The following is a 23,935-nucleotide window of genomic DNA, read 5'->3' as shown; positions in this document are numbered from 1 at the left end:
TGTTTGTTTGTATGACAGGGACGTAATTTCATTATGACATCAAGTGGTTCTGATTCACAGGTCGCATGGGACATGTACACATGTTCCCTTCACACTGGTCTCCTCTAAACCTATGCCAGGAAAGTTCATCCTTACAGACCCCATTGGTAAGACACCCTTTGCAATTTAAATGTGTAATTAATGTTATATTCAACAGCAACAAAGTATTTAATATGCGCTCTTGTTCGTGTGTTTTTATGATGCAATGAAAAAATGTTATTTCCTATGACTAATATTGCTACGATATAATATTGTTAAAAAAATATAAAAAACGTAAATACAAATAACAAATAACCAAACATAAACGAATTTAAACAAGCGATTGAATATTGAAACGTAATATGCACAAAATATTGCAATACATTAGTATCCAATACATACTAATACAATACATCCTTAACAAAACGTTAAACATCTGCGAACAGGTGATGTTTTGACTGGCGAGGCTGTAGTGATCGGGTTTGAGCCAAATGCATACTTCATCCTATGGGGCTGCACCAAGCCCTCAGTGATTGCCAACCAGTGCGCTGATCCATGGCTAGAAATTCTGACACGTGAGCAGTTTCCACTTCCGGTCGTGTGGAAAAATATTGACATGTTTTTAATGAACGTGTTTGGTATGAGATTGGCAGAATGTCCACGTGTCCCGCAAACGAACGCTCGTGAGTACCTTTTATCTCGTAATTTAAACGCTTGGCATTTCGGAGATAAGAATTTAGGTGTGTATCTGTAGAAACACACGTTCATGATATCGTTGCATAATAAACAATTGGCACGAAGTATGTTTACATTTAAACATACGGTTTCAATATAAGATTACATTAAAAATTATACCTTATCGTAAGAGAATAAAAACAAGATAATGAAGCTTTTCTGACTTTCAAAAAGTAATCATTAAATTCATCCATTTATAAGCTGTGTTTTGGTCGGTATTTTTCTCATTGATGCTTTCCACATACTAATGCATTAAAACACAAGTTATCTTGATATTTCAGCGTGTGTGTCGAGCATTCTACACGGAATCAAGGGATAACCATCGTTACATCAACGGCACTTACAAACTGAAGACCCACACATTTTAATGTTTAAGCATTTGTGTGACAAAATAAAGTTTGTTGCTCGTGTTTTATCTTGATTTATTTTTCGTTCGTAAATAATGCAACATTTGTTTCCGTAGTCTTTCTAGAATTCTGTCCCTAAACCACCGCCATCACAACATACAGGAACAAAACTGAACCCGCAGCAGTTTCAATTGCAGCGACCAAAACTGCTACTGAGACTGCATTATTAACAATTCGATTCATTCCCGTATATAAAAACACTTCTATGCTCTGTTAATTGTCATATGCATAAATGCCATAAACAGTATTTTATATTTTAAACACGTCCGGGGAAGTGTTCTTACGACAGGTTGCTTTTAAAGTACCGTTTGTGTCAAGTTGACGAGCTCCAATGACTGTTGGGCTATATCAGTACCATTATTGTCCGAAAGTCATATTGGCTAAGTTCGACTGATCAGACCAAAGTCGTGTGGACAAAAGAACTATCGTATTTGATAATAATTAAATGTAACGTATTCCAATTGATTAAAATTTGTATTTGTTAGCATTAACGGTGCAATTTATATGTGCTGCTATGTATCTTCGATTCTTCATAATGATTAAACATGACGAAGTTGACAACATATTTGAATTCAATGGTTGTGTTATATTCAAAACGAAGTACCAAGGTTGGTTAGAGAGAAAGACAAGAGATATCATCCCCCAATCATTTTCAATATTTTATCATTTGCAGTAAAAATATAATGAAGTCTTATAACTGCGTGGCGTGGTTGCTTGACATTGACGAAAGAACACATTATCAAATAAATACCTTGCCAAATAGACAAACACATTAAACAGTGAATTTCAAAGAGTTATGTATCGCGTATATGTCATGGGCGTAGCAGGGTACAAGTGATAGTTACTCGAAATAAAAACTCAACTTTTAATAAAATAAGTAAATAGCACGGGCTGCTAGGACTAACTATATGTTCAGGGCAAAGGTACGGTTAGTTGTTGGCACGGGTGCTGAGGCACCCGGTAATTCCCTGAATGTAAATTGTATAAGGCCATACACAAGTATTACTTACGTATAAACTTGAAAAATTGAGTTTCCAAAATTCAGTGGCTTCACATATGTGGAGTCGTACAGTCAAACCATTTGTTTCAAATTATAGCCATCTATTTATATTACTTATTACTCAATTAATATACGTCATATAATCAAATACATGTAGATAGTCAGTCTGAAAATAAAATTAATTATTTCCTACAATTATAAAAGATTATGCTAAACAAACTCAAACAAAAATACATGCTCAATTAAAAATTGACCAGCTAAATTGAAAGATATCATAGTAATATGATTAAGGAAATCAATGTCATGCGTTCATGTCAAAATCGCCGGTTGACAACAAGTTGTATATACGTGCGCCATGGCGTTTACCAATAGATTGGAAATAAACATTTCATCAATCTTAACAAACATTAAATCAAAAATTGAAATAAATTCCAGAATCATCATTATATTAGTTAGGCCTTCCGACCAGATTGCATTCGAACGAGTTAACGAAAATGTGTCGCTATAAATTAGTAGATATTAAACTCAAATATAAATACTTACCTTATCAATGAAGATATCCAGTAATATTTAAATCTTTTTGTGTTAAATTATTGATATTACAGAACATTGTCAAATTTGAGATACTAAGCTTTTCATTTTTTCAATATGTCAAAAGAAAAGAAAACCTTGTTGACGATGCTGCTTCAGCGAAGCAGCTCCTCTAAGTTATCATACCATGTAATAAAACATTCCTCACAATGGCGAGCTATGTAAAAGACCGAAACAGCCCGATTGAGTTAGCTACATTTTCTCAATTGGCATACCTCGCTGATTATCATTGATAAAGGTAAAGGCAGCTCGGTTCCAGTCCTCTTTTCGTACCCAAAATGTTTTGTACCCAATTTTTGTCGTACCCAATTTGTTTCCAACAAAAATTTGTTTCGTACCCAAATTTTGTTTCGTGCCCAAATTGTTTTTTCGTACCCAATTGTTTTTTGGTATCCAAATTTGTTTTCATACCCAAATTATTTTGCATATTATTTTCGTACCAAAAATTTTCGTACCAAAATTTCGATTCGTACCCAACTTTTCGTACCTACATACACAATTGTGGTGATGTATATAAACTTAAATTGATGCTTTTTTATCATTCCTCTTCAAAAGCATCGCCACGCCAGTACTGTCAGTACTTTGATTTTTAATTGTTGCTGATTTTGCTATAAAATGGCTTACAATTACTTATCCAGGGTGCAGGATCACGTGACATTTCTCGGGTTCCACCTTTTAACTTTAATGAATTTGAAGACGACGGTAAGTGGTGCTTTATTTCAAATATTTTTGGTAATAAAGTTTTCTTAAGAATTTCAGCTAGTGCATAAAAGACAGATTTTTATGCTGCGTATGGCAATTTGAAATACATCAGAATTACTTAATTTAATAAGCATGTGTTCTTGTTCAAAAATCCATTTTTACTGCATTCATAAAACACGGTTATATATCACGCAACGTGAAATTTTGTCACCGATTTCAGACTTATTCAAGGATTTATTCTTATACCTTAAGATATCGGCACAAAATGCAAGAAAACTGTCTTTTATGCACTATAGATTTTGCAAATTAATTTAAATAACTTGAGATATTTGCAAAAAAAAGTTATTAACGGTGTGATAAAATTCTGTCTAGCCCGTGTGCAAACCCTGATAACCCCGTTGATTCTGCACCCTGTACCAGAAGCAATCTGATACAAAAATGTAGTTTAAGTAAATACTTTTCGATTAAACTAAAAGTGTCGCATTTTTTAAAGACTGAATATTTACATTAAGATCTCCTCTCTCTCTCTCTCTCTCTCTCTCTCTCTCTCTCTCTCTCTGTCTCTCTCTCTCTCTCTCTCTCTCTCTCTCTCTCTCTCTCTCTCTCTCTCTCTCTCTCTCTCTCTCTCTCTCTCTCATTCTCTGTCTCTCTCTCTGTCTCTCTGTCTCTCTGCAACTGTCCTTTTTTATAGAAAGATCAACATATTTTACAATGTATTGATTTCACACACACCACACACACACACATACGCACGCACGCACGCACGCACGCACGCACGCACGCACGCACGCACGCACGCACGCACGCACGCACGCACGCACGCACGCACGCACACACACACACACACACACACACACACACACACACACACACACACACACAAACACACACACACACACACATATATATATAAGCATTTTGCGCTTTTTATCGTTCTGTTGCTTTATGTATTGTGTTGTAATTGAACATATAGTTTCGTTATCTTTTACAGTTTACTTGCGGTCAAGAACAATGTGTTAACATATTTGACCATCATTTAAAAAAAGAAAATAAAACATGGTGAAAATGTATCATAACAAGAGATATTGAGCTTGTTGATAGTCCCAATAGTATGTAACACCCTTGTTGCCACGCCTTTGGTAACATCAACTTTGTTTTTACTGATTGTCAAATATTTTAATCTATTTTATGCTATCCGGTGGTTTAATGAGAAATATCATTATATTAAAACTGATATTAAACTGTTTCAAACAGTGATAAAATAAAAGTGAAAATTATCGATAATTTTCATTGTTTTACCGAATCTTTTTTAGATAACTTTGGTTTTCCCATTGTGACCCCAATTTTACCAAGGGCGACTTCTCTGCATGAACTGTTTATAATAACATTCGAATAAGTTTCCTTTGAACATACATGTAATAACATTTTGGGGCGCAAAACGGAAAATTATATTGTCTGGAATCGCAAAAATACAAACATAATAATTTTAAGCATAAAATAAAAAGAACATTTGATGGATTTGTTGGAATATCGATTTTAATTCACTCGTGATCATAGACAAAATATATTTCCATCAGTTGCGCAGCATTTTCTGTGATCGCTCGTGAATTAAAATAGATATTCCACCAAATCCAACAAATATCCTTGATCTTTTTATGTTAATTGAGATGCTTAAGATAATTTTTATAATAGAACATGTGATTTTCTTCTTTTTTTCCGATGCTGTTTAATGACAAAATTATATACTAAAAAGGAGACCGACTGGTATTGGTTATACGAGATCGGAATAATATCGAGAAGCAAAATGCGATATTTTTTCTGTGGACATGGAATTATCACATTGATAATCATGAACATTGTTAAGATTTTAATAAGGTATATAACACATTAATAAACCGTATCGTATGAAAAAGCGCAGATGAACGGTGTATTTTAAGTAGAAAATGAAAGTCGTATGACCTAAACAAATGTTACTTTATAACAACCATATTAACATAAAAATAACATATCAGAATCAACATAGTTCATATTAATATCTACGAATTTGAGAATAATACGAACAACGTGTGACATCTTGTAAAACAAGATATGTGTTTGTCAGAAACACTATGTCCCCTTTTGCGCCGCTTTGAAGCTATATATTTGACCTTTGACCTTAAAGGATGACCTTGACCTTTCACCACTCACAATGTGCAGCTCCATGTGATACACATGCATGCCAAATATCAAAATGTTATCTTGAATATTGCAAAAGTTATTGCAAATGTTAAAGTTGGGGCAAACAAACAAACACACAAACCAAAAGACAGAGCAAAAACAATATGTCCCCCACTATAGTGGTGGGGAACATAAAAAGTTTTGTAATTAAACGTATTTTTTAAATAGTGTTTTTTGTAGACATTGAGCTTTATTATGACCCTGCTCCTCCTCAGGGGGAATTTTCAAGGTTATGTTTTTCTTAACCCTCTAGGTAGTTGGCATTCCACGGCAAAAGTTTCCAAATTCTGTTGGGGCTTTACAGAGTTATTGTACTTTGAAACGCATACCCCCTATTTTGCCTTTTTACTCTGTTCAATTTGCAATACTGCTGCTATTTATTTTTTGAAAGCAATATTGTTGCGAAATAACTTGTTCTTCAGCCTATTCTATCGAATTTAGACATTGTGAAATTGACAAATCTACCTACATAGTGTATCTTTGATACACACAAATTTTAAATATCAACTATTTTTAAAAAAAGTTACGTCCCTTTGTTTGGATCCGTTCATTTTATTGAATTTCTACAGACGAAACCAAAGTTTTGTCTTTCAAAATGTTATGAAAAGGTTAGTGGAATTTATTTCCTAACTATTTGATCATTTTTGGTAAATCAGAAACAATCTTAATGTATTTTTCAACAATTAGTTATAATTAAGCCGAAATGTGATATTTTATCAACTGTAAGGTTTTCATACTGCAGGATTTGCACTGCTGGGAATGCAAGTAAATTTATCACACCTCAGGATGTGTTGATAAATTTGCTCAATTGGCTCTATATATTTGATCTCTAGTGTTAGTATTGGTAGCAAGCTCTTTCGAACCCAAGCTCTTCCGGCCCAGACCGAAATTTCAGGTTCTTTCGGACCCAAGCTTATTGAGCCCCATATCAACCAGGCTCATTCGGCCCTATATTTTTTAATATAGTATAGTATAGTATATATATATATATATAGTATAATTATATAGTTTTATGATTAAATTTATATTGCTCTCTCTCTCTATGTTTATCCAAGAAAATGTCATTGCTGTTTCTCCTTGAAATAATACAGACAACAGTGCAGTTTTCATTTGAACTTAGACTGTGAATGAGAGAGGAACAAAATATTATGTGCAAAAGTTAACACCAATTTACTTTGACAATACTGTGAGAAATTATTAAAATAAAATACTATTTTAAAAATAAACAATAATATAATTAAAAACTTGTTTTCTATATATAATTAATATTGCAAGTAAATTATATACAATCTGAAGAGTAATTCTACTAAAACAAGTGAAATCCTAGCTACATGTACTATTTTATTCTTTATACGGCTTTCAATTAAGAAAATGATACAAGAAATCTAGGTTTCTATGTAGATTGTGTATTAAAAATGAAGTGTAATAGTATTCAAATAGTACTAGTGCCTGTAAAGTGGCAGAAGTTATCTAAATTGTCTCTTTTCAGAAACTTATTATGGGAAAGCCCATTAACCTAAAACAATCATAGAACTTGAAATCTAGCCAAACGATTCATACGGGAGAACTATGTATTGTTCATTTTGAAAGTACAGTAAAGGAAGAGGTGCGTTTACTAACAGATTATAGTTTCAAAAAACTTAAAGATCTATCAAAATCAAGGTCAACATACAAATCCTCAAAACATAGACCAGAACACTTTACTAGCAATCTGCCCGCACAATTGGATTTTGAAAATCATGGAATACACAGGTGAAGTTACCAGTTGTTAACCAATCCAAGTCATGTTTCAAATCGGGTACATTCATTACATAATGATGATGACAATCAGCCCTCTACATCAAAGAACAGGCGTATATCCTTAGATGCTACCAGTAGCTCTGTTCTGTTTCCAGTCGATGATTACATTTTTTGTGACAAAAGTACATGTATTAGCAAAGTTAAGGGCTGCGAGCAAAATTTAACTAAATGTGTTACAAAATGTGCAGAAGAATCAATTAAGCTATCAGCGGTTAAAAAATTTGTTAAACGGATGCTTTGTGAAGTTCAAGATCAAAACGTTATTTCCCTTGAAGCAATGTACCATAATGCTTGCAGAAGAAATAATACAAGATCTTGGACACGCTATGCAAGTCACGAAGGCTCAGAAGCAAGCATTAGGCAATCAGTGCACACTGAAACTTTCAAGTACATATGTTATCATGCTGAAGAGCATATTGTACTAGGTAGGACATAATGTGGAACGGCTCACAATGATAAATGAAAAATACTTTAGCAACATTCTCAAACACCACCCTTCTTGATACAATGAAACATATAAAACCTATAAACTCACAGATTAGCCGTCAAAACATTTTTTCCAAACCCATTTGATGTGGAGCATGGAATGGATGAGTTGAATTGTTTATCATCTGGTGTTCCTGCTGAACCTAAAGCATCTGGCAACATTCTTACGGCAGAAGATATTGGTTGTGCTGCTAGGGAAGCCTTTATCACTGGTTGTATCATTGAAAAAGAATGTATAGTTACATGATCACATCAAGCAAAACAAACTTAAGACAAGTGAGTAGGACAATTAGAAGTTCTAGTAACAAAGTGGTACAATTTAAAGCTGAACACAACATATTGTCACCATTGATTCTTCTTTCGATTCAGAATGATATCGATCTTGAATGGACACTTTCTTATCCACTCTCTCCAATACCTTGGTCTTTGGAAACAGCTGATGGAATGCCAGTGAGAACGGATAAAGCATAGCTTTAACATTAAATGGAGACTAATTGAACTAACACCAAATGATGATGTTACCAGTATCATTAATGGCAACGCAGTACCACACAGACTGGTTTCAGTGCCTGATACCTTTGAAGAAGTAGCCAAGATGGCTTTTGGTCACCTTCCAAAGTGTGGTCGTGATTTTGTCACAGATACCTATCATTTAAATCATCAACATCATTTCTATTGTCAGGTGCAAAAACCAAAACGCACAGGGATTGGGAAAGTTTTTTTTCACACGATTTAACAAAACACAGCTCCTAAAATTACAATTGGATCAATGGATCACTGACAAATATGCAGAACAACTTTAGGATCGTCAAATTTATTTTGTTCTTTGTGAACGATCCTGTCTGCTTACAAGCTATGACGGACTAATAACTGTGGTAGTTCGAGACGAATCTCTGTTTTCGTCTCATGAGGAAGCAGATACAAGAATTTTTATTTTGCACTCCATGCACATCAACGAATTTAAACCTGAAACCAAAACCATAATTGTGAAATCACGCGATGCAGATTTTCTCATTAGGTATGGGAGACAAATTAGGTGTTCAATCTTATTTGACATGGGAACTTGAAACAAACGAAGACTCATCGACATAGAAAAGATTGTAAAAGCAAAGGGAAATGACTTTTGTTTAGTGTTACACGCAATAATAGCTCTACTGGTTGCGATACTGTGAGCGGATTTGTGAGAAGGGGAAAGTAGGTCCAGTAAAGCCTCTCGAGAAAAATACAGACTTTATGCTTACTTATAAAAAGTTTGGTGAAAAACAGGAGTGTAGTGATGACTTGTTAGTGGAAATATAATTTTTTGTATGTAATAGGTATGAAAAGCAAAATTACTATATTTTAATAAGCTCCGGTCTGATACATTCTGTAAGAGACGTGAGATCAAAGGTAATACTCTGAACTCATGCGACACTATTGACTTAAGTTTGCTACCTCAATGTAAAGCAACACTTAACATGCACACCAGAGGTGCTAATTACCAAACATGTATTTGGTAACACGCCCATGAAAGATATCCCTGCACGCCTGATGTTCAAAATAGTGGCTTGAAGATGGGTGCAGACGGAATCAAATATGTGTGAACTGATAGTGACAATATTCCCAGTGAGCTAGTTTACTCTGTACAAAATTGCAAGAGGATAAAACCAATCAGGATGAGGATGCAAATGATGATAGTATTGGCATTGACAATTTGCTTGATAAAGTGTTTGATGATCAGTTATATAACTCCTGTGTCCAAACTATGAAAATGAATAAAAAGGCGAATCGTTTGTTACACTTTGATTTGAAAGTATACAATACTACTACTACTACTACTACTACTACTACTACTACTTATATTAATAATTATTATAATTATGGTTATTGTTATTATAACATCAATAATCATCATCATAATAATAGTAACTAGAAAAATGGCGCGGCAGAGGCCGACGCGTATCCTCACGCCGCATAGATGTTATATTAAAAGGCAATTTTGGGTGGGCAAGGCCTATGTTGTTTGGGTCCCGGGATGGGTAATGTGAACATGGGTTGTCGAGATAGACCGTGTTGTCATAAGGGATGTCCAGTATTAATTTGAAGTCAATTGGTGAATAAATGAAGAAGTTATGTTAAAACGAAAAAAATTGGGAAAGAAAAAAAATGGGTACGAACAAATTTGGGTACGAAACAATTATGCCAAAAAATAATTTGGGTATAAAAAAAAGGGTACGAAAAAAAAATTGGTTCGAAAAAAATTGGGTACGAACAAATTTGGGTACGAAAAAAATTTGGGTACGAAAAAAAATTGGGTACGAAAAATATTGGGTACGAAAAAATATATGGGGGTACGGGGAAGTAGTACCCGTGGACCTCTCGATAAATTTGAAACAGGACGGGACCAAGCTGCCTTTACCTTTATCATTGCCCCTGGGGTGGGTAATGTGGACATGGACGTTCGAGATAGACCGTGTAGTCATAAGAGATGTTCAGGATAAATTTGAAGTCAATTGGTGAATAAATGAAGAAGTTATATTAAAACAAAAGTTTGGGTGGGCGTGGTTCTCCACTATTTCCTCTTATACTATTAGCACTAGAACCTTAAAACTTTCACACATGGTAGCTATGAGCATGTGTGCGGCGGTGCAATAGTCGCATGTTGTTAGTAAAATGAATTTTTTACCCATTTTACCCATTTATTTACCCATATCTTTTGACTCAGGGTCAGATAAAAATTCCAAATAGTGCACCATTTTGGCTAAAATATAAACTTCGTTGTGTACGGCGAATAGAACCTGACGTGTACGGCGTATAGCAAAATAAAATTAAATTTTGTACGGCAAATAGTTTTGAGTTTGTAAGGGAAAATACATTAACATTCGCAAAGACGTGACCATCTTGGTATAAAACAAATAAATACAATATTATTCTTTACGATGAGACCGTTTATGGCCAAAGAATAAGTCTGATGCATTGTTGATATTTAAAAAATGGTTTTGTATTACGGGCACCTGCTTCATAGAGAATAACAGGTTACTGCCTGATCTTTTTGTAATATAAGGCAAGGGTTAGAATAATATTTCGGCGAGACTTGCCGAGCCGTTATTTTATTCGTGCCGAGCCTGATATAGTACAAAAAGATCAGGCACTAACCTGTTTTTCTTTTTATCATACCTCTACGTCCCCAATTTTAAAGAAATAATGAAACAATCGCTAAAAAAAATAATTAAGCTATACGATTTTGGCGAATAGTTGTATGAATAAGGTGTACATAAATACCATAAAGGGCAAAGATGATACCAACTAGTGTGTAATCGTGTTAGAATTATTCATCATACTTATGTCATGTACATATCTGATTAATCTGAATTTGATGTTTACAAGCCGATTAGAATAAGTTGACGAATGAGCGATTAAAACCAATGTAACATTTTGATTAAACCGTCTTTTTGATGTTTCGAGATACGGATATGAGATGGTACAAGATAAGGATTGATGGAAAGCATCAAAGGGCGTCGGGAATTTCAGTGTAAAAGGCACTCAATGAAGTTACATGGAACGATTTTTTCTACTGTAAATATTAATATATTGGCCGATTATTTTAAACAAAATAGAAAAAGATACTGGTATAACCATTATCTATGATTGTGTGTTATAACCCTCAAATAACCATTATCTATGATGTTGTGTTATAACCCCCAAACAACCATTATCTATGATTTTGTGTTGTAACCCCCAAATATTTCAAAGCTCATTTTATTTACATTGGTTTCCTTTTTTTACTGGCATCCGTGTGCAGTTTTCATTAATGGAACAGAACTTTGTATGTGTAAAAAATCTGCTTCATCTTGTAAGCGTAATTTCATATTTTTCTCAACTTCAAGGGGAGATGATTCTGAACTTATTCTTACGTTGCTCATTTACGATAGGGGCTGAGTATTCATTGATATGAAAACACTGTAAAAGTTTGAATGTGTTTACGAAACCCCCAACACCCTCTCACACATATATTTCATGGGCATAATAAAAACAAAAAATGGTTACAATAAAACAGCATATTTATTTAAACTAAAATGTCTACATCAAAACAAAAAGTTAACATAAAACACATATAAAATAATTTGATTCTACTGGGACTCGAACCTTGGACCTCTCACATGTGAAGCCAGCGTGTAACCACTACACTACAGAACCGCTTTATAAATCACCTTCTAACTAAGATATTAAGATATTAAGGTAGTGGGAGCCTAATGGGTACTTTTCCAGAAACACTCTTTGTTATTATTTCCACATAGTAAATTGTATATCACAACTAATTGCAAAATTTTATAACTTTTTACCAGCCGGTTAACTTTTTATACTTGGTTGAATACACCTACCCCTTGACTCGGTTGGGCGTTTTCTATGGATTTACCCTATATCCAAAATATATAGTTTTTTTGTAATGGGATATACATATATATTTTGACAATTAACTTAATAAACGTACTCGACTGGATTTTGTTTGTAGATACAGAATTAAAAAAGTGTCATTGAAAGAGAATTGTGCCTTTGATGTTCAATAATATATGCACTTATCTGGATAAAATGGCAAAAACGACAACACATGGTTCAGTGACAAGAAACTTTAATCACGTTTTATGTCACTTGTAGTGTGATGAAATGCTTATATTGTACATATTTATTTAACACAACATATTTTCTACACACTGAATGAATTTCAGGAAGTGTTACAGTTCCTCTCAAGAAATGTTACTTTGAGTATGCCTACCCCAATTCATTTTCACGCAATTAATTTAAGTATAAATTTGTTTATCATTTCTTTTTGGGGGTTTTCTAGTTGCTTATTAAAAGTTACAGTTATAAACCATGACATGTAAAGAAATTTGGCTAACTTTGAATTAATATTGATATAATAATACATTAACAAGAGCACCGCATAACGGGTGCCTCGCTCGGCTGCGAAAGCTTGTCAGATTTTTTTTAGAGGTCACAATGACCTTGACCTTTGACCTATTGACCCAAAATGGGTGTGGCGTGTAGAAATCATCAAGGTACATCTACATATGAAGTTTCAAAGTTGTAGGTGGAAGTACTGTGATGTTAGAGGCAAAGTTAAAATTTTATATTAGAGGTCACAGTGACCTTGACCTTTGACCTAGTTACCAAAAAATGGGTGTGATGTGTAGAACTCATCAAGGTGCATGTACATATGAAGTTTCAAAGTTGTAGGTGGAACACTATGATGTTAGAGGCAAAGTTAAAGTTTTATATTAGAGGTCACAGTTACCTTGACCTTTGACCTAGTGACCCAAAAATGGGAGTGGCGTATAAAACTCATCAAGGTGCATGTACATATGAAGTTTCAAAGTTGAAGGTGAAATCACTGTGATGTTAGAGGCAAAGTTAAAGTTTTATGTTAGAGGTCACAGTGACCTTGACTTTTGAACTAGTGACCCAAAAATGGGTGTGGCATATATAACTCATCAAGGTGCATGTACATATGAAGTTTCAAAGTTGTAGGTGGAAGCACTATGATGTTAAAGGCAAAGTTAAAGTTTTATATTAGAGGTCACAGTGAAATTGACCTTTGACCTAGTGACCCAAAAATGGGTGTAGCGTGTAGAACATATCAAGGTGCATGTACATATGAAGTTACAAAGTTGTAGGTGGAAGCACTTTAATTAAAGAGCCAATGTAAAGGTTTTAGCACGACGGCGGACGTCGGACGGCGGACGACGAAGAGGCTATGGCAATACCTCGGAGTTTTCTCCAAAAACAGCCGAGCTAATAATACAATCTTAAGGTCACCTAAAGTCAAAAGGCAACATACGAATACAGGCGCAGTTCACCACAATATGTCAAAGTTGTCCCAATATTACGTAGCATAAAGATGTATAAGTTATCATGTTTCTTGAAACATGTAGCACAATAATATACAACTTATATTTTAATAAAAACAGCCAGATAAATGACAACTAGATGTACATAATTTAGTATCAGTATAAAACCATTGCGTGATTTAGACTGGCCGCGTGTCATTTAAAAGCCAACTTATCTCGTTCCGCCACTTTTCGTCACTGAAAAAGTGACCGATTTTAGGGACCACTTCAGATAAAATATTTTTTTTGCGTTTGTGACTTTTGGTAGTCCCTCATTGTTTTTAGCAATGAAAGTATCCCTAAAGTCATCCTCTCCGGAACTAGAAAATATGGCTTTCAAACGACACAAGGCCTGTCCATATCCCGCAATGTTTTCAGCTGTTGGTCGCTTTAGAGTTCCTCTATGCAACAGCACGTCTAATAATCTAATGTTCTTTGCCTTTAAGGCTTTTCATGACTTAAAAAAACTTAATTATGAATTGCAGTAACAGTAAAGATGTGGGCCATATTGTCATTAATTTTACATGTTTTTAGCCAAGATCCCAGTGCTTCAACATCATCAGGAGCACTGTGGGCGTTGCAGGTTGCCTAGAGAACACGTTCACTAGATCTTCCTGTTTGTGTGACTGTCCAGGATACGAGTTTTGAAAACCGGCAAAGAGTCATCAAAACTGCTTACACAATTACAAAACGTTTCAAAACAATGTGTGTTCATCAATGCACTAACCAAAACCGGAAAATCAAACCTGCGCCCATTATGAGCAACACAAATGGCTCTGGAAAACTTTGCAAGCCACATCATACAATCATGTAGAGAAGTTTTAATTGATACACTTTCAACACTTCCACCATTTACACGCATCATGCCATGATCATCAACAGAGATGCCAATCACTTTCTGAGCTTCGGAAGAAATTGGCACTGTTGTCTTCACATATGTCGAGAACTTAAAACCCGTCTTCAAATGCACAGCAGCAATCTTAGTAATATCAGGCATTACTGTACCTCGAACTGAAATACAAAATTAAATTCACACAATGCTTATTTCATGAATTTTATAATACCCCTTTAAGTTTCATTCTGACGCCTTATATGATCGTTGGTTTAGAGAAAAATCAATTTTCAGGACAACAAGCACATTACATATTGACAAGTCGTTGAACTCAAATTATCGCTTGTGAAAAGAAGTCACCATTTATATGAATAGCTCAGAATTTTAATATACCTATGCTCCTTCATAAGATTTATTACTAAAAGTAATGAATTGATTTGAAAAAATTGTAATATTTGGAATAGCTTTTAATATTTATAATAACAATCACAAATATTTTTAATTATGTTTACTGCCCTGGGGTTCTAACCAAAAATCTTTTAAACAAACTATGAACACAGTGCCTTTAATAATACAATTATTATTAATATGTTTCATGTTCATCTGGAATAGGAAATAAGAAGACAGTTGATGAGAAAAAAATACTAAAATTTGGCACCAGAATAGTCAATAACATTGTATTAAAAGCTAGTTTTTACACTTACTAGATTTCTTTCTCATAAGCATCAATGGCAGCCTTGTTAGACGACGCAGTTGAGATTTTCTTGATGGCCTCCCCAGCACGAGCCTCCATCTTCTTAACATTTCTATTTGCTATAAGCGTTATGTTTAGAGTGGTAAGGAAGTTATTTACCTTCACCGGCCTGCCCAAACTGACTTTCATTGCTGAAAAGAGAATTGAAAATGATAAGAACATGAACATGAAATAAGGCCGTAGTTACTAAATAATGACGTCACAATGTATTTCATAGAATCCATTCGTATCATCATTACATCATTAAATAACACGAATGAGCAATCAATTGGATTTAACAACACAAATGCAAAACTAAATTTGAAAACTGGATATGATGGTCACCGGAATGTTTCCTTATATATTACACGATAAACAAATATCCACTGGGAATGACACTTGGAATTTTAAGGTGTCTGAAAATGTGTAAGAAGTCCAAATGGGTCCCATACAATGGCAATTGTACAATGATTAAACATTGATAGAAATGGCAGGTTGAAAAATGAAGACATGCATACCTATTCCAAGCTTGGTATTAACGCAAAGCATGGCATTCCCCTGATCTTGAGATGGTGCTGCTTTCCATAAGCAACATGGTTTACTTTTCTACAGTCAGGGTTTTCACAAACAACGTACAAATAACCACTGAAGCCATTTTGTAGTTCGCCAACAATGTTATATAGTGTCAAAGGAATGGGACACAGATTACAAAACTGACCATACTGTAATTTGTATAGCAAAACCTCCAGCTCAACGAGTCAATCAATCTTCTTGCATCCCATACCCACTTCTGCTTACTCTTTTCACGCGCTTTAGCAAATGCGAATAGCTTTTACGTGAGTCATTTTCACACAAATCGCCATCGCAGAGCTCGGTAAATGAATAATTGTTATCGAACATAACGTTGTCGATCGGTGTTTGCTTCTTTTTCGATTTTGCAAATCGCTCGCTTTTATTTCGCACTTTCATTTTGCTAAGAAAATGTCAACAACCGTGATGTCATGAACACAAATATTTTATGAAACGAATTAATTTAACTTATATTTGTATTGTATAGTTATTAAATCTTAAAGATATAAGCAAATTTAACTCTTAAATAAAAAATATAAACATTTATTTCGTGTATTTAGTATAATTTCCGGACTTTACCGTAGATATCGCTTATAGCCGAAACGCTTTTCGAATACGGCGATATCGACCGACTATTCCCGATCTCACTAGGCACCTACTGCCTTAATAAGTGACTGTAGTGTAACGGTTATCAATAAAGCAATAAACCGTGTAATCGCTGTCGTCTTGTAAAATTGAAGAAAATACGCATTAACCAAAACTCAAACAGCAAAAGTCTGCGCTATTGTTAGAAAAACCACAAAATAAATATATTTTGATTATGTTTTGTTTTTATACAAACCCAGAAAGTTTCGCGTATTTGCCCAGTCCCTGTGATCTTTCCCCTGTGATCAGTTATTAATTAAAACAATTAGCTTTGCATTATTGGAAATAAATGTTGTAATAGGCACAAATGCATTACTTATTTACACTAATTTACACAAAAAATCACCACTATGCAAGATATTGTTAAAACAAAAATATATACATTGATCCGTAAAATAACTTCTCCTCCCATAAGCGAAAAAAAAAACGCACTCCAGTGCGACGCCAATGATTGAGGTATTCAGGAAATGAAGTGATGTTCATTCAATATTTGATGGATGCTCACAATAAGGAGGTCAGAAGAGCAAACATTTACGGAGAAGTGTCATTGTTCATATGAATTTGTTCAGATTATATTTACCGATGTCGTGCTTGCATTGACGAAAGATACTGGTGGGAAGTCTGACTTGAAAGTTTGCAATCCAATATGTTTCGAATGCGTGTAATGTTTATATTGCTTCCAGGTCGGGGTAGAATGAATATATACAATTAAGTGTGTTTACCAAGTATTATTGTTAAGTTCTGTTGTATGTGTTATATTATTTTAAATGCATTATGATAACTTGAAAATTAGCCAAATTAGTAACTGTAGGATTTATGAAAATGTGTTTCTGTCCGTTGGGTGCATGAAAATGTTTGGTAAATAAATACACACATATTAAAAGCCACATACAGTATGTCTACCTAATCTGATCATATACCCGTTTGATGATCAATATCAATTACTGACATGTATAATTTTAAAGCGCAGTGCGTTTCACGGACCGATCCTTACACATTTCATCCGTTTTCGTAATGTTTATAATTTGGTTGTATTTTGTCAGTGATTTTACTACAATCGTTGTTTATGTGACTGGTGCTGCTGCTGCTCTGCTACTGTTACTGCTTCTGCTTCTTCTACTGCCACTCCTACAACTCATACGACGACAACAACAACAACTACGTCTACTACTTCTACTACTACTACTACTACTACTACTACTACTACTACTACTACTACTACTACTACTACTACTACTACTACTACTACTACTACTACTACTATTACTACTACTGCTACTATCATACTACTACTACAACTACTACTACTACTACTACTACTACTACTACTACTACTACTACTACTACTACTACTACTACTACTACTACTACTACTGCTACTACTACTACTACTACTTCTTCTTCTTCTTCTTCTTCTACTACTACTACTACTACTACTACTACTACTACTACTACTACTACTACTACTACTACTACTACTACTACTACTACTACTATTATCATTATTACTACTTCTACTACTACTACTACTAGTACTACTACTACTACTACTACTACTACTACTACTACTACTACTACTACTACTACTGCTACTACTACTACTACTACTACAACAACTACTACTACTACAACTTCTACTACTTCTACTACTGCTTCTACTGCTACTACTATTTCTACTTCTACTACGTCTACTACTACTACTACTACTATTTCTACTACTTCAGCTACTACTACTTCTTCTACTACTACTACTACTACTACTACTACTACTACTACTACTACTACTACTACTACTACTACTACTACTACTACTACTACTACTACTACTACTACTACTACTGCTACTACTACAACTACTACTGCTACTACTACTACAACAACTACTACTACTACTATTACTACTACTACTACTTCTACTACTACCACTACTACTACTACTACTACTACTACAACTACTACTACTTCTACTACTACTACTACTACTACTAAGAAGACATTTCTCCCTCTAAACATGATTTTAAATCGCACAAATATGGCAACACAAGTACCGAAAGTATCTAGCATAGTTTTTCAACGAATCATTTTCAACTTCTGAGCTTTTATGAATACTTTCACATTGCACGCTATTGTTAACAATATGGTATAGCCAATCATTGCCCAATGTATTTTCGACAGGGCTGTTAGTAAGTCCAATTTTGCACGCAAGTTAAAACGAAATAGTGTATGGTGAACAATTATCGGCCGATGCATTTTTAGTTGAACATAAGTGTTTCTATTCACAATGGCATTTTATATCCGCAAAATTACTGACAATCTCCAATTTTCTTAGGGCGTCGGACGTCAAGTAATTGCTACATTGTGAACGAATCTCTTGACTTCATGGTTCCCATTTTTTTCATACCAGACACTTATGTTCGCACGGCTAGGTATCATTTACGTCGTTATTATATTCATTATCTTTTCAGATATGTCGTTCAATAGTTCATGCTGTGATTAAGGGCAAGATCAGCTAAGGGCAAGATCAGGTAATTGCAAACAGAACAAGCAACCTGAACACTCGTTATTTTGTATGCGAATTAAAATGTACAACTATTGTCACATTTACATTAGAATGGTTTTGTGATTTTAATAATAGTTCTGCTTTAGACATGCAAAGCATATTAAAAACATGTATTGAGTATGAAAGCTACTAAATTGCATTACAAAGGCCTTCATTTTCACTTCTGAAGACTAAGTACGTGTCCATGTTTTATAATTTAGACCGTCGGCTACTCAACATTAACAAAATCCCTCGTAAGGAATGCTATTGTCCATGCTGTAATCAACACGATATAGATGATGAATAACCTTATTTGTTTATGCCCATGATATTCTACCTCCCGAGAAAAAATATTATAGTGTGTTTACTATATCAGCCCATCTGTTGTAAAGTTCCATAGTTTATTGACATCAACGATTAAATCTTCGTTGTTTTTTATGTATCTTAATATCTTAAGGAATCTATCATCGTAAGAAATCCTAATATACATACCACCGTTAATTAGAAAAATTGTAATGTGGTTATTTCTACTGACATTCACATCAGAGCTAAAGTTATGTTATTATGTTTTCAATTCTTCGACGTTTAATGTAAGATAAAATTCAATCACCATGGTGTTGCAAAATTACAAACCTTTAGAGAAATAATATGCAATTATCTAATACTAGTACTTTAATTCATTAAACCATTCATCAGACTGTTCAAGGTGTTAGGTCAATTCAGACCATTCGAAAACAGTCGAATTCGTTTTATCACGACCTTGTCATATTTGGAAGATATTCACCAACGTCTATTCACCACGTCGCCAACGGAAATTGACACATCATATCTATTATTTTCCTTTGGAAGTTTGCATTTATTTCATCGCTTAATAATTTCCTTACGGCGAAATCGTTCATATATGCGCCTGATATAACAACCATAGCCGTCGGATTAATAGAGGAATCCGCCAGACAAACTATGATCAGAGTAATTTTCAGCAAGTGCCAAATCGTTAAACATTGCCTTGATTGTCCGGATAATACAATCCGAAAACGGATCTTTCTAGAAGCGAAGTCTGGCGTCCGTGATTGTATTGGAAATAAGTAGCGTCATTTGGAAGTACAAGATCATATAGCTGTTTAGTTAACTCGCTTGGATCATTGAGGAGACGAGATATTGGCGCCCAAAGACAAACGCAATCGAGGACTAGGAAACGTTGGGTCGGACAACACGCGGAGTGATATTGGTTCTGAGGAGAGAAATGATTGCGCTGTATTCGCTTTGATAAACTTAAATTATTTTGTTAAACAACTGTACGTTTGAAAGATTAATTTGGAATATTATAAAAATTATATTAATTATAATACCATAAAACAATAAGATAAACAGTTAAACTCAAGTAAACAAATCGGTTGCTCATAAGTATACAATTTTTTAACAAAATATTTTTTATAAATTTGTATCGGACTTGTGGCTGTGGTAGTGACGTGACTAGCTATGCAGTACCTTCTAAGTGTCCTCCTCGTTTTGGTATCGAGCACGTACGTACGTGCGTGGTACAACCGCTTTGACAACGCCGTGTACGGGGGAGGTTGGGCCCCAAACCGCCGCAGCCATTCTAATGTAAGTTAAAGATTAATGAATTCCAAAATTATTTGAATATGCACGTTATGTTTTTTTTTTACTGTGTTGTCATAATTAATAATATGTTTAGAACCTCACGAGAAATATCTATTTAAATATATATATATATATGGTGTTGATGTTTGTTTTGTTGTTATAAACAATCTTCTTTAAAATAAAAGAGTTGAGACTAACGACGTTAGGTTTTTCTGAACAATTCTTAGCCGCATTACATTCAAGTATATTTAAATGAGTATGACCGTAGTTTACAATATAAGCTGAGTCCCTATTCCGGAAATGTAAAAGCCCAATGAAGACTTGTCTTTGCGGAAAGTAGTTAAGGGATAAAAATGTTGTGTCACTCACACTGTTGCTCACTACAGATAGTAACTAAAAATTGGCTCAGCTCCTCGACAAGTGAACAAGTATGTCAGTGTTGGCCGATTAACATAATACGTATGTATGTGATCTTTATGTCGCAGGTTGACTTGTTATAGATCTGTATATAAAATTTTTTTATTTTACAAATAAATATTTCAAATGCAATACTTTTTTTGAATACCTAGGTATATTTGTTTAAGAACTAGCAGTTAAAATGTTTAAGCGCTCCGGTGTCTATGTGTCGCATGAATCTTAAGAAATAGATAGGGTAAGTAAAGTTATTCTAAGCTTCACAACAAAAATTGCTAACCAGTTATTAAGATAATATTTGAACAGTTTGTGAAGACAAGAAAAAACGCTTTCTATTTTGCTTAGGTTTAGGTATTTTTTGGATATGCGAAAATTCCGGTTACCCATTCTGGCCTACTCGCGGTAAATTTCTCATTATGCGAAAGTACCAGTTACTCATTCTGGCCTACTCGCGGGAAATTTCCTAAACATTTTACTGGTTTATGGTTAAGGTCAATAAAAGTAAAGACTAAGGTTAGATAGCTACGCCGAAAAATATATATTAAAGTAATTAAGAGCATAATTGGCGATACAATTTGCCACAAAAAATGTATCTTTCACTTGAAAATTTGCGAAACAAGTCTGTGTGTGAAAAATCTTTTTACCATAGGCTATGTACAATTTATAGATGTGTCGTCGGACTTATTATACAGATAGATATTTTATGCCGTCTATATACGGGTGACTTATGAAAAAAGAATTATGTAAGTCCGTCTTTAAAATTAAAATAACAAAACATTCTTATATACTCCATGCGATTGTGTATATTTTATTAAGTATTTAAATGAACGCTTGAGTCATAACGCACTAGTTCGTAAGGACATCGCCCATTTCTTTTTTACCGCATACAACTTCATGCAACCTAAAATAATATTATAACCATATATTGACTTTATAGGTGCGATCATTTCTCCAGAATATATAAAGTCTAAAATACCGTAAACACGTTTAAAATATTTTACGTTCAATTGGATTAGTCGATTCAAACAACAATGTTGTATCGTAAAGCTAAGCAAAACAACTGCAACGGATTTATTTTGTAAGCGTAATATACAATATTGAAAATGTTCATTGCTTACATATGAGTTTAATGTCCAATCATGATGGGTAAATGTTGTAAAAATACGTGAGATCAATAAACAGCAAATTTGATTTATACGATTTGGTAAACTTATTCCCTTTAAGCGAATCGGATAAAAAGATCTGAACTTCGTTTTTATTTCATTTGAAATTTTTTTAATCTTGCACATAAATCTCATACGTAAGCTCGGAAAGACACGAAATACCAATTCCTGAATTTGTTCCATTCGATACAAAATATCAATTCGTGCCCATTTCTATGTGTTGTTTATGCCCAGTTCCGTTTATCTCTTAATACAGAATACTATTGTTGGAGCCTGGTTTCATTAATACTCGACTGGCCTGTTAATTTCAGCTTCGGCGATATAATGATCGCAATCTTTAGCAATTCAGTCCTGATTACTGATTATTCTATTGATACTACTGGACAACACAATTGTGTTCAAAAATCCAGTAAAATGTCGGGGAACGATTCTTAATGAAATGAGTCTGAAGGACGTTGTTACAAATAAACGGGCAATTTCAGAAAGGAGGACAATATCGATTCATGGGGACGTTGTTTATCCCAAAGATGTATGAATGCGAAGACAGCATCAATAATGTATTATCCAGTGTATATACAAGTAGAGCAAAACACCGCTTTATTGTCTTTTATAATTATTCAGAGAATATATAAGCTATTTAGACAAATGACGTGGTGTCGAAAACAGCATGTGGTTCGGTTATTGTGAGATTTATAAAATGTCACTATGACTGCAAATATATTATACATTATTAAACAATATATTATGACTATACAAACATTGTATCAAAGTACATATGCTATTAACACTCAAGTTCTTTTAGAAAAGATAAACACAGCTTTAGCATTGCACTCAAAACTGATCAAGGCGCAACTTAGTTGCTTCTTTTTATTTTACATTTAATGCGATAACTCCAATATCAGGGCCACCATGCCAATTACAATTTTGACGGTGTTATTTTAGAAGGTGTGATAAAGTGTCCGTAAGGGAATTGCCTTGGACATTATTATATGTTATCACGTTGTTTTTTTTATTAGAAACCGTTTGCGTGATACTGTTGTTGAACAGTCTGATTTACACACTTGGTTTGATCAACGCAATAATATGAAATGGTAAAATTGGGTATCAATGACTTTTTAAAGAGGCATTCGGGAAAAGATTCATAACAGCTGTGCAGAAATCGTTTGTAATGGACAAATACAACATCAACAACATCAGTACAAATATTTATCGGTGACATTGCATATGTTTTGAATTAGATTTCCATGGAACGCGAACTAGATATGATCATTTAATAGTAAATGGATAGATCAAAGGTATTACAACTAACAAAGCACATACCGTTTATATTACACGTTGTACCCTGAATGTTACTCTTTCGGCTGTTTAACTGTTTAAAAACTAAACTTTCATAGTTAATCGTAGTTCACACATGGCATTTAATCAATAAATCATAGCCATCATTTCCGTTTAGCACCATGAAGTATAATTATTTGGCAGTTATTTTCTGCTGATTTATAACAAATTGTTCAAGTGCTGATTGTCTGAAAGCGACATACATCCCTTACCGGTATGTCACAACCAACGAACTACATACAAGCCGCATGCAACATTCGGAAGATCATTACTGACCTATCT

General features: G+C 34.2%; 2 protein-coding genes and 1 long non-coding RNA gene across 3 annotated transcripts in view; 2 read left to right on the top strand and 1 right to left on the bottom strand.

Moving 5' to 3' along the window:
* LOC127859396 (membrane progestin receptor gamma-like) overlaps positions 1-23,935 on the bottom strand; it is a 418,822-nt gene that overhangs the window by 61,423 nt on the left and 333,464 nt on the right. The window lies entirely within an intron of this gene.
* LOC127859412 (uncharacterized) lies at positions 601-1,163 on the top strand. The gene is made up of 2 exons (XR_008039364.1): positions 601-701; positions 1,035-1,163. It is a non-coding gene; the product is annotated as an uncharacterized LOC127859412 (long non-coding RNA).
* Positions 20,268-23,935, top strand: part of LOC127859403 (uncharacterized) — a 48,512-nt gene continuing 44,844 nt past the window's right edge. The window contains exon 1 of the mRNA XM_052396774.1: positions 20,268-20,744. Coding sequence (XP_052252734.1) covers positions 20,619-20,744 — 126 coding nt within the window. The 5' untranslated portion in view covers positions 20,268-20,618. The remainder of the gene's footprint in view (positions 20,745-23,935) is intronic.

The sequence above is a fragment of the Dreissena polymorpha genome, chromosome 15, assembly GCF_020536995.1.
Source record: "Dreissena polymorpha isolate Duluth1 chromosome 15, UMN_Dpol_1.0, whole genome shotgun sequence".
NCBI lineage: Eukaryota > Metazoa > Mollusca > Bivalvia > Myida > Dreissenidae > Dreissena > Dreissena polymorpha.
The sequence above is the reverse complement of the archived record's forward strand: the minus strand, read 5'-3'. Positions and strand labels throughout refer to the sequence as shown.